Source organism: Athene cunicularia (assembly GCF_003259725.1).
Source record: "Athene cunicularia isolate RWA chromosome 6 unlocalized genomic scaffold, athCun1 chr6_part1, whole genome shotgun sequence".
In the NCBI taxonomy this organism is placed as follows: domain Eukaryota; kingdom Metazoa; phylum Chordata; class Aves; order Strigiformes; family Strigidae; genus Athene; species Athene cunicularia.
In genome coordinates this window covers 3,219,140-3,231,554 of record NW_020799105.1, presented here as the reverse complement: position 1 = coordinate 3,231,554, position 12,415 = coordinate 3,219,140, and the positions used below count along the sequence as shown (strand labels likewise).

General features: G+C 37.6%; 1 protein-coding gene across 12 annotated transcripts in view; it reads right to left on the bottom strand.

Annotated features, from left to right (window-relative positions):
* The window catches only part of CAMK2G (calcium/calmodulin dependent protein kinase II gamma), a 233,771-nt gene that overhangs the window by 155,831 nt on the left and 65,525 nt on the right, over window positions 1-12,415 (bottom strand). For 11 of the 12 annotated variants that reach the window (XM_026851324.1, XM_026851330.1, XM_026851333.1 and 8 more), the window contains exon 1: window positions 11,811-11,920. The exons of the other annotated variant lie outside the window; for it this stretch is intronic. In XM_026851324.1, the coding sequence (XP_026707125.1) occupies window positions 11,811-11,890 (80 nt within the window). In that variant the 5' untranslated portion in view covers window positions 11,891-11,920. Of the gene's footprint in view, window positions 1-11,810; window positions 11,921-12,415 lie in introns of those variants that run through there. 12 annotated transcript variants of the gene reach the window in all.

Here is a 12,415-nt window from a genome sequence, read left to right as displayed (position 1 = left end):
TCTGTCCCATTTCCCCCCTTTCTCGTGGCAAAGGTAAGAACTGTAAAACAAAGTTATGACCTTTTCATTTAAACTGCCAGACAGGATAAACGAGTGGAATCACAACTATAAAGTTTTTAATGAACAATTTCTTAACCTATCTACAATTAACTACATAAAAATCTTAAAAATTATAGCATTATGATGATGATGAAGAAAATATCTCTCAATTGTCTCTCAACTGCAGGTAATTTCTGTTTTCATTTGCACTGTGTAAACAAAGTAGCTCCACTTAATCAAATTCCTGTGGTATCCTGAGGAACCATAATTTGACACTCAAAAGAACTGAACATTATAGATCAGATGCAAACGACTGTCATTACTTTATGGAAAGGCTCTTATCCTAAAAAAATGGAAGATCCAGCACCCTTCATGCACTGTTATGCATATCAACAAGCACAATCTTTGTCTTCCTCATTTTTAACATCCTCCAAATAAAGGGAGAAATAGAATAGAAATACACAGATGAGAAGCTACTTTTTTGATCATACGAACACAGGTGATACTAATAGAGGCAACAGGTTTTACAGGAACTGTGTGCTCTGCCCTAAGGCATTTCAATGCAGTTTGGGCATTTAAATCCCCAAGATGTGTATCAAAATACCACCTTTAAATAAGAAAAAAAGCGGCCTAAGAATCATTTACCTCAAGGATCATTTACATTAAGATGTAAAGTTAGAACTGACATAAAAGAAAGAGAGAACTCCCATGGCAAAGTTCTTGGAATGCCTTTGTAAAATTTCAAAATATTTTCTTGAAGAGGATTTGAAATTATTGCTTCATAATGGACAGATATATGTGCCTGTGAAGAAGCCCTGCCTTATACATGGACACGTGATTTAAGAGGGATATTTTAGAATTATGGATGCTGAGTTAGTCCCTTCAGAGATATGTAAAACCTGTCTCAGAATCTAGAACTGTATTCTTTCCAATTATTTAACAATTTTGTATTACTCAGAACTATAAAACTTGATGCTTTTCAGCCTAAAAATGATGTTGTATTAATGTTGTCAACAAGAAATTACTGCCTCTATGCTGTTTTCAGTTACTGTACAGTTGGAATTAATTATTATGACATCTGGTTGCTCTAACCTGTGATTCACTGAGTTCACTGTCTAGCAATTTGGTGGTCAAGCTCTGAGGAGCTAGTCTGTGAATGAGCACCACACTGTAACATTCACCCTTTGACTTTTTTTGCAGCTAAGCAACTTCTTTTCCACTTTCTTTTCTGCAAGCCTCTTTCTTCTACTGGCCAGCCTCATCTCTTTTCATAGTCTCTCTCATGCCAAAGGACTGTGCAGCTTCTGATACATTGCCTGTTCAGTGCATACATTTTCTCTATACATTTCCACATTGCTTTTATGCATTGCACATCTTCATGGAGTGATGTTTGGAATACTGTGTATTTTCCTCATTATTTGTGAAACAGGGTTCATCCACTTCTTAGTGGGATATGTGTAAATAGAATGTAAACAACCCTTCATATCAACCTCCTAGTTTACATCAAACTTCTACTGATGTCTGCAAGTGACGTTTGCCAATTGTTTTAGAAATATTTACAAGAGGAAGTGATAGTAAGGGGGAAAGTGACCTATAGATAAGGATCTTCTTGGGTAACTCTGCCATTTAAATAGCTGGCCTCCCTCCCTCTCTGTACTGTAGCACTAAGAAAAGCTGTGTAGATTAATAACTGGTTGAACTGCAACTGTACAAACTGCCTGAAAGCCCCATCTGACTGTGTCCATAACTGTCCATACATTGGAAAATGTAGGGATAACACTGGCCAGTGTTGGTGGTGATAAAGCACTCGTCAGTATGCTCAGGACTGTAAAGATTCTGTCACTGCTGGTGGCAGTCTCTGCTTTTAAGTTCATATGGCATCTCATTTAACTTCAGCCTGTGGAGCACCTTCTGAGGACAGGCTGTGTGTTTCTACTCGTACCTGTCACCCAGGACCACGTCCCTCATTTTGGTGTAGTGAAGCTGACAGTCAGAGTGTACCCTCTCCATGTGGCAGAGGAAAATCTGGACCCATTTTTACAATCCCGTGCACTACAACTAGGTCACTGAATCATAGTGGTGACTCACTGCAGTGTCTGTTGATTATAAGCAGTTTGGTGGATGCCTGTTCTTGAAAAACATTGCTGCAGAGGCCAGGACTTCAGGAAACATGTTTATAGGAATGTTGATGGGTTTGAGTTTGAAATGGGATTTACAAAAAATTAACCAAAATCCATAGAAAAGCAGATTCATCCCTGTCAACTCATTCTCTGGCTCTACTGACCCATGTCCAAGAGAGGAAGACAGGTCATCAGTTCAAGTTTGCAATCTTCAGCTGGCAAGATTTTACATCATTACTTTGTCATGACATGGCATTACCCTGCTGTAATATAGTGTATCATACGCTGCATCAATCAGGAGCCTGATAATGACTGCAGGGAACAAAATTCTCACTTCAAATGCTTTAAAAAAAGATTGTGCTTGCATTAATGTCATTTTCCAAATACATTCAAAACATTTTGTGGGTCCTATAATTTCCTATCTGAATCCATGCTTCAAGCCTTTTTCCAATAATCAGGAAGGTGAAAAAAATACAACTGAGGTTCTCCACTGCTCCAACACACCAAGGAACCTTGAAGTAATATAGTAACCGTAGAAAGTCTTGCCATGAAATTGTGAAATTTGGCAATACTGACAAACTGGAGGGTGGTTTGCTGCTCCCTCATAGTTAGCTCATAAGAGTATTCAGCCAGGCGAGAAGACTGAGTTACTACACAGACTCCTTTGGGCCCACTTTGTGACATGGTGCCTATGTAACAACTCAAATGTTTCCATGGTTTTATTAAACATGACCAGACTCTGAGTCTTTGAGACAGCATGATCTCAAAATTGTTGGGTTTTTTGCTTTCTTTATTGTAACTTTCATAATTTCTGAAACTAAAATCCATTTTTTCCCCCTTTTAGTGTTCCCTGGGTCTGTGGTACTGGGGTGGAGGTGGGGGTGCAACACTGCTGGGCAGCTAATTTTGGGAATTCTTCAAATTCCATGTATCCAGCCTCAGGAGAAAGGAGTGTTTTGCATTACTTGATTGTGACTGATTTAATTGATTAACTTACTCCTTTCCCAGGAGTATAGTGCCTTGTAACTGGCTTTAGGAGCAGAACCTCTGACTTTCCTATGCAAGTAACATGTTCGGAAGGTAAAGAACAAAAAAAAGGCTATCTGAGCGATGCACTTAAATAGAAACCGAATTTTGCAGAACAGTTCTGATCTGCCAGCTGCAGTCCTGACTGTGGTCCTCAAATCCTTGGGCTTTCAAACTTGTGACAGACTCATCACTTCCCCTGCAGATGACTTCAACTTATTAACAACAGGAAATTGTCTCTGAAAGAGACACGTGCTTTGCTTGGAGCACCAGATTTGGCAGCCTGTAGGAAGGAACACTTCCTCTTAGGCCTCAGAGCTCTTCAACGTAGTGCTCTGACATGTTGGTTCTTCTGTTTTGATCAATGTATCTCCTTCCCACTGCAAATAACCAGCACTAAGATAGGTTCATCACTGTAACATTCACTTGTGGAAAGAAAAACAAAAGGTCTCCAAACCATTAAAATGCAATATATATATATCAATGCTCCTTTGAAGCTACACAGAGCTTGCCTGCATTAGTCAGTAACAGGTTCTTTATTAGTGTGTCCTTTACTATACTGTTACTAAGGGGCTACTGCATCACTAACACATCTATGCACCAGGTCTATTGCAATGTCTGCAGAATGTGGATTCTTCTCAGTAACACTCTGATGTCAGAACTACCAATGACCAATAGTGCCCGGGCGATAGTTTGGGTGATAAAACTTAGGTCTAGCAAATCTGGCATATTATCTCGGTGAATGTAATAGACTTGTATGTGGGATGATACATGGTCCCTTAAAGGGCACACTTCCTAAGCCTTAGCCAAAGCGCTTTACAAACAGTGAAATAATAAAGCAACTAATTAGAAGAACCACCTACAATGCCACTCATGGCCTGATGTTACATCTGACACCTGCATTTCTATTACAATAGCTTGTTTTTACTGTCTGGGTTATCTTAGCAAAGGTCTGATTCAAGCCATACGGAAAGGAATAATTCTAAAAATTCTGTAATGCTGCCAGCTCTTTCTGTAGAAAAATGTTCTCAGGGGATGAGGAGGGGGTTCAAATGTGTAGTGATTTCATGTCTTCCCATTTCTGTGGAAAGAAGTGACAGCCTGTGACTAAGGAGGTCAATCACACAATGGTAATAAGAAATAATCTCCACCGCGGAAAGATGGTGGGGCAATATCTGGAAATAAGTCATTGATGATCCAATGCCTGTTCTCAAAAGAGAGGATGGCTGGAAAGTGACAAATAGGATTTTGAATGGGAGCTATGAATAAAAAAATTGAATATGGACATGAACATAAGAGTTTTAAAAACATTATCCACCCTTCATTGAGCTGTTTTATTGTCTCACCTCCTGTTTTTGCTTAGCTGTCACGACTGCGAGAGCAAATATGGAAGAAGGCAATAAAAATTTCCCCAGATACAAACCCTCTGCACTACATATGTTGCTCACTACATTGTAGCCACTCTACAATAAATTACTTTTACCCTGAATGTCTGGCTGCCCTAATCTCATTGACAGTGCTGACACTTCTCCATCTGTTCCAGCCTGACTCCATAGTATTTATATTCAGGAGTTTTGACAACTTTATCTTCTAGATTTGCATGTCTGTGTATGCAAGCTGCTAAAAATAATCAAATTGTTTCTACTCTACCATGGTCGATGAGTGATAAACAAGAATTTGAGGAGAAATTCCTAAAACTGCCAGGGTTACACAGTATCATGATGAAGTATAAACACTGCAGATTTTTTTTTTTTTTCCAATTAAAATACTTTAAATGCATAAACCATGGTTCAGAAATGCATTTAAGCAGATTTTTAATTTCCAACACATATGACTTATAGGCAGGTCTGAAAAAGCATGATTTCTTGAACCAAGCCAATGTGCATTTTAATTACACAGTGCACTCATACCATACTGATTATAAATTAATCTCAAATTTAAGATTATGATTACTTTTGTAAAATCAGAGATGAAAAATGAAGAAGATATTATTAACATTCAATTTGTTTTGCTGCTCACGGTCCTCCTGCCCCTTCAGTTCCTGTAGTATACACACAGTGGGTCTTCCCCAGTCCTGTCAAAACAGGACACAACAGCTTCCCCTCCTGATCCCACTGGGCTCCACAGACCTGGTTAATCCAACTCTCTGTGCCACCCTACAGCTCTCCAGAGCACTAGACTGAGATGATGTTAACAGAGAAGGGGGAATGCAAAAGTGTCCCCCTGACTATATAATAATGACTGAAGAAGGTCAGGCTATATCCACCACTATCCTTTCCAACAGAGATTATAAAATCTAGATCTTCACAGGAATGGGAACAAACTAAGCAAATGGCACAGTTTTGCCCTAATACTCTCTCAGCCTCCATACATTTTAGTTTAATCCTGTGTGGCTGCTAGGTATTTTGCTGTACCTCACTAGTCATGTAATTATCAATTGCATATGGGGCTTCAGCTGACACACTGTGTTACTGGAGTAGTATCCGCTCTTAAGTATGTCTTGTTTGGGTTTATTGCAGAAATCCATTCTGCTCCCAGGTAAGCCTAAGGCCTGCTAACAAGAGCCAACACAGCATTGTCAAGAACAAATCATGTCAAACCATGTTTCCTTTATGGTGCAAGAGACCTACTGACCTGTCAAAGTGGAGTTAATAGATCAATTTCCAACACAATCCCATATGATATTCTCATAAGTAAACTAGTGAAATACAGTCTAGATGGACACTGCTATGAGGTGGCATACATACAGTAGTTATCTGTGTTTTACTTGCAAATGGGGAACCTATTTAAGTCAGTTCCCACAGGACTGTTACTAGCCAACATTTTCATTAACAATTTGGATGACATATTGAAGATTACAGTTATAACATCTGTCAGAGTGCAAAACTGGGGGGAATTGCAAGCACTCTGTAGAGCAGGACAAATTTTCAGAATTGCTTTGATTAGGATAAGAGGAAGTTTGAATGCAGTAAGATGAAATTTAAGAAAGAGAGGTGCAAACTACCACCTTTGAGTAGGAAGAATGAAAGCACACAAATTCAAAATGAAGAATAATTGCTTACTAGCAAAAGAGCAGTGAAGCACTTGGGCAAAATGTCACACACAGAACAAGGATCAACAATATGATGGCTACAAAAAAGTAAATCTCATCTTGTTCCAAATTATTGTTTTTGTTGCAGGTTAGAGAATGGAGGTGACAATCCAATGCTTTTGAGTGCCGGTGAGGAGGAGTATGGTATTGTTTTAAACACAAACAAAATCAATATGTAGGCAAACTGGACAAAGTCCAGAGAAAGGCAATATGAATGACAAATCAATTACGAAACATGTCCTGGAAGGAAAGGTTGAAGAAATTGGGGTGGTAAAGTATGGAAAAGAGACAACTATGAAGGACCATGAGGAAACACAAAGGTAAAGGCCTTCTAACATATGAAAGGATGTTATAAAAAAGAATATTGCTGAACTCTTCTCCATCTTTAGCAGCAGGAAAGTGAGAAGCACAACATGCAGAAGCTGAGGCTTAGTACGAACCCCGGAATGCTATGGAAAAAACTCTTAAGGAAGTTAGCTGGAGAGGTTTTAAGTCCCATTCACCAGAGACTTGAACACAAATGTATGTCAGGAATTTATAACTGTTTCTATCTGTTTATAAGTAATACTACTTCAGTGAGGAGGTAACATGACCTCTCAAAGTTCTCTTTTATTTTCACATTTCTAGGATCATTTTATTAAACAGGAAAATATAAGCACAGCATTATGATGGCTTCCCTAAAATGAGATAGACTAGAAAGAAGCCAAGAGAGAATACAGATCATGACACTTTAAATAATCTGCTGTAAACAATACCTTTTCTCCCCACTATGCACACAGCTCTAAGTACTGAGCAAATTGATACACATTCCCAAAACTCTTAAGGAAATTCCCAGCTTCCTCCTCCTTTTTATATACTGTACATTAAGTGTTAAGACTGATAACTTAATGTTATTGAACATCAGATAAACTGTGGGACAGTTATGGCAGTAATTCTAAATAGTCTCAAGTTTTCATAGGGATTATGGTAGAGAACATGAGGCTGCCTTTGTCTGCCAAGGACACCTGTTCCTTTGTGGTACTTGTAGACCTGTGAAAGAATACATGAGACCTCTGTGTCAACATTTGAAAGTCATTCTGCCCACCATGAAGAGAAGAACCATCATAGTAGTGACAACCTAGAGCCATACCTATATTCCACTTTGGCCATGGAGGCAGCTCTTTGCATTCCTTTTCTCAGTCATCATTAGCACAGCTTCTGAGAGATAGACAAGTAGCAGATTTCTTATCCTGGCACAGTAAATGTTCTTCAGAGCCATCAAAGTAACCTGGGTTTTTTTTGGGGGGAAGGGGGATTGTTTTTTGTTTTCTTTTGTTTGTTTTTTTTAATTGCCATAGAGTTGATATGGGTTAGGGTTTCATTGGTGGTGTTTTAAAAACTAGTTTGTCCTTGACCCAGGACTGTTTAATATTTTCAAAACAGCAAGGAGGGTGGAATAGAGATTATAATTATTCAACATACAGGGCTCAAATACTAGTGAAGATCAGGTTAGAATTTAAGGCAATTTTGGCAAACTAGAAAAAAAACCAAAAAAAATGAATGCAAATCTCTTTTGGCAAATACAAGAAAATGAGCTCCAATGAGAAGATGGCACTGGCTGGGATACTACTGTCCTGGCAGCAGTTCTGTGGGAATAGATCTCAAGGTTATAATCATTCACAGAAGATGAGTCAAAAACATTATCCTGCTGTGAAAAATGCAGGCATTGTACTAAAGTGTCTACATTGGAGTATGGTCTGTACAACACATGAAATAATCCTGCTTCACTATCCATTTAGGCACTCATAAATCCTGAAACACTGGGTGCAGTTCTAGGTGTCAGGGAGGACATGGGCCAGTAAGAGAGAGAAGGAGACCAGTTAATGCATTCAGAGGTTCAGGAAACACTGCCTGTGAGCAGAGATCAGACACACACTGCATCAGTCACAGAAAAAGGCAGGAGGGGGGATGCCACAGCAGTGTTAAACTACATGAGGAGTGTGGAATTAAAATGTTTAAACGCCTGTGGTAGACAGGACAAGAACTAATGGATTTCAGCAACAGTGACTGTAATCCAGGTTTTCATCAGAATAAACTGATGAGGAGTATACACTGTCTTTATTATCAATGTTTTTTTTAAAGCAGGTGAAACAAAATCATAAATGGAGTGATCCTGCTTTTGGACAGAGGGATGAACCTAAGGTTCCTTTGAATATGATTTGTTTTATAATTCAATGAAAGAAAGAGTAACATAGGACATTGTATTGTAGATGGCTCATTCCTGAATTTGACTATAAAAGAAAATAAATCTAAAAAAGTGATGTACATGCCTCTGTCTCTCAGACGACTTCCTTCTCACAAGACCATGAGGATGTGAATATTATCTATTTCTGTTATGATATGCAGAAACATAAAAATACTAACATGGGAAAAAAGAACCTCAAGCAAATCATCCTTTTCCTCTTTAATCTTTGACACAAGTTCCTTCTGTCCAACAACAACAACAAAATTTCTCTGGTTTATGCCCATTATAGAAATGGAGAAGTGTTTGACGCACTAACAGCAGATCTTTCTAAGAAATATTACTCCCTCCAGAAATTAATTCCTTGCCTATCATTATAATCCATTACTCAGCACAAAGCCTCTGTGAGACAAACTGCCTTCAGATACCTAGGAATTAGTTAATCTTTTAAATTTGACTGCAGGTTTATCCAATTTCCCTGTGCCTCAGACCGTATTTCCTGAGAATGCTACAAGGTTAAAACCATGACTGTCAAAAAAATAGCCACTAACAGGTACATCACAATAGACTTAAAAGAGTCTTTTCCTTGCCAATACATCAGTAAATAGGGAATAGTCTAGATATTATGTTGGCTGGAATGCATGAGAGTTGCTCCTATTACACACAGCTTTTAAAATTAACAATACTTTAGCAGCATTTTATTTTGGTTTTATTTGGAAGATGCCTCCAGTAGTTGTAAAATCTCAAAAGGATCTGAAAACAAGGAAATGCATCATTCCTCATTTTCTTTCATTTAGTAAAAATGGCTGCTATAATTGCTAAAAGAACTTCAATGACTTGCATAAGGTAAGAGATATTTAGATTCAATAAACACATTTTCCACATGAGAACATCTGAACTTAAAGAGCCATTTTCACAACTGGAAGTATTACTATAATGAAGATCCTTATAGGAGCCTTTCTGTGCTCACTGAAGGATTTAAAATAAGAGAAAAATGAAGTATATATAAATCTCATCCAGACCCAGGGTTCAGGATACTGGGATCAAGGGTTGAACCTCATTTACTAGTTATAATCCTGCAAAGAGCAGGCTGAAGAAGAGAAGGAAATAGACATTCCCAACATCTGCTAAGCAGCCAGCTTTAAACAGTTCAAGCACTACAAGGAGTAGTAGAACTTGAATCCCGATAGGGAACATGGACTGTAATTCTGCAGCCAAGGAGCTCTTGGGTTCTTGGCCAGACAGGACATACCACCAGCATGGACTGAGCTTCTACTGCCTAGAAAAATCTGTCTGAAAAGACAGTTATCCTTCATTCAATTTGATGAAGACAGTTGAAAGTCATGAAATACTGGTGTGCTAATATGACAACTTTTGCATGCCTTTCTGCATCTGAAATAACCCTTCTGAATGAACTTTCCTATTTGCCACTTCAGATCAAAGTTCGTTAACATACAAGAAATTTCAAACATATGTTATATTCCTAAATGTAAGGATATTAATAGACAAATTGCTTAACAGGAATGGTTTTCTAAACAAGGCCTCCAAAGTAATAAAACACAGAAAACCAGAGATGGTTGCAGAGGACAGACCCAGCAACCTCAGTTCTAAAAACAGTGCCAAGAACAATACTGGGGACATTGACTCATGGAGAACTGTTTAAATTCCCGAGTAAACTACTGCACATCTGCATTATATCCTGGAGAAAAGCTGGACTTGTAGATTTTATCTTCTTTTATGAAACTCCTTAAAATAACCCTTGGGTGATCTCAGACAAGAAATGAACAGAGTTTGGGAAATACAGGGCTCCATTGACCTAACTGGCTGAAACAAGCTGAAGGCAGGTAACCTGTAAGCATGCCAGCTTCAGCTCAGTAGGCTATTTGTGCATCTTGAGATTCATTTTAGTCCAAGTTTATTTGACAAATGCAAGGAAAAGTTGCTTCACCTGTACAGAAGTTCAAATAGTAAGCTTCAGATTTGTCTCAGGCTTTTAACAGCATAACTTAACTTTTGAGAGAGCACTCCCAAATGCCACTTTCAATGCAAAAGTCTTTTTGAACAGAGTCTTAGCCTGAAACATCTCTTTTTTTTTTTTCCAGTATATTACCAGTATCTGAGAATAAAGGACATTACAAGGTGGTTTATAATATTAACTGTAACAATGGCTACCACGAAAATCCCATTCTTTTGCATACAGCAAGAAGTCTAACCCAGTAGAAGAGGGACTGCACTGTAAATAAGTTTGGTTGTAACATTTACACTGAACGCTTTTTTGGTTAGCAAATATTTCACGAGTCAGTTCTGATTACTTCAGATATAGTCACTGGGTCATATGAGCGTATCATAACATTTTCACAAATACCTGAAAATTATTTTAATGGAATCTCACAAACAATTTTGCCTCTGTGTGTTACAGTATTTTCAATGTTGATTCAACAAACTCCATTTGTCCTTTTCAACACATTTTTCTCTAACATTCATATAGTTATAATCATAAATTTATATTAAGTAATGCCAGAATTTCACTCAAGATACTTCAAACTATCACAGTATCTTTAATACAGAAAAGAGAAAGACTTGTATAACCATTACTGAGCTTTTAAAACTAGTAAAGAAAAAAAAACTTGACAGTCTTCTCCATATACTCATAATTTATGGGAGAATAGTTTTCTTTCCTAGGTTAGGCTACGTCTCTGAACATGTCCTTAAAATATGCAGCTTTACCATGAATTACATAAACAATTAACAAAAAAACCCAACAACTGAAGCCAAATCTGAGAAGAAGACTATTTCCATGATAGAACAAACCAGTAGTTGTGGTTTTGTTCCACATCAGTATCTGTAACCATACCAGTAAGGGGGAAGAAAGACAATTTCCGTTCCAAATATATTTTGGTTTTTAACATGATTATTTAACTTCTTTAGGATATTAAAATCAAAATTTTAACACATTAAGCTACATCATCTGGTTCATATTCATTCTTCATTCTATTGACATATTAAAAGAAATCTCAGATAAGAGAAGCAAGATTCACCTTGCAAAACCTATATTCTTTCATCCTCTGAGAACAGCTTCTTCCAGAGCTCCCTCTGTTTTAGCTACAGTTTCAGATAATTGTTGGGAATAAAGGTAAGATTTTTTAAATATAAAATATTCTCAGTTAACCTTGGAATATTTTCCAACACAAGAGCTATATTTTCTAATTCTGATCCTATTCATCTGCAGCAATTTTAATTGAAAAGCAGCATTGTTTTTAACATTCCCATACTTCATATTAAAGGTCATTCAAAAGTTTCAGATGCTTCTTACCTCCTAACAGTGCTAGTTCTTTCCAAACTACTAGTTTGGTCAGGCACCCCTCCTTTTGATATCTCATTTTTCCTATGCATTACAAGGAGAAAGCAGGCCCAAGACAAGTGTCTCCAAAATTAGAAGAGAAGATAGATACAGAAAGTTTGCAATCACAGCAATTGTCTAAATTTCCTATTTTCTAACACCTTGTGATCCACTAGGCTAACCAAATCAGTCATGGGCTTGCCTTTGCCAATAAACTTAAAGTGGGCACGATTCTTTTCTTTGATTTTACAACATTAACCATTTTCTGAATTATTTGTAATGATATCTTCCCTCTTAATTCCCATCATAATCTATATTCCAGTTTATTGGTTTCATTTTTCAAAGAGTTCTGTGTGGCTTTAGTGGATTTTCAAATCTTACCATGTAGCCAAAATAATTATTAGGAATGGAATGGGGCAAATTTTTTTTTAAACTTCTGTATTTAGCTCTAATTCCCTTTAGAAGAATTTAAATTAACAAAATTTGAGCAAGCATGGATACAGGAGTACAGACCACCCTGTCCTACCAATGCAATGCCTCTTTGAAACAGCACAGGTGTCAAATGAGTCAGGCTTCAA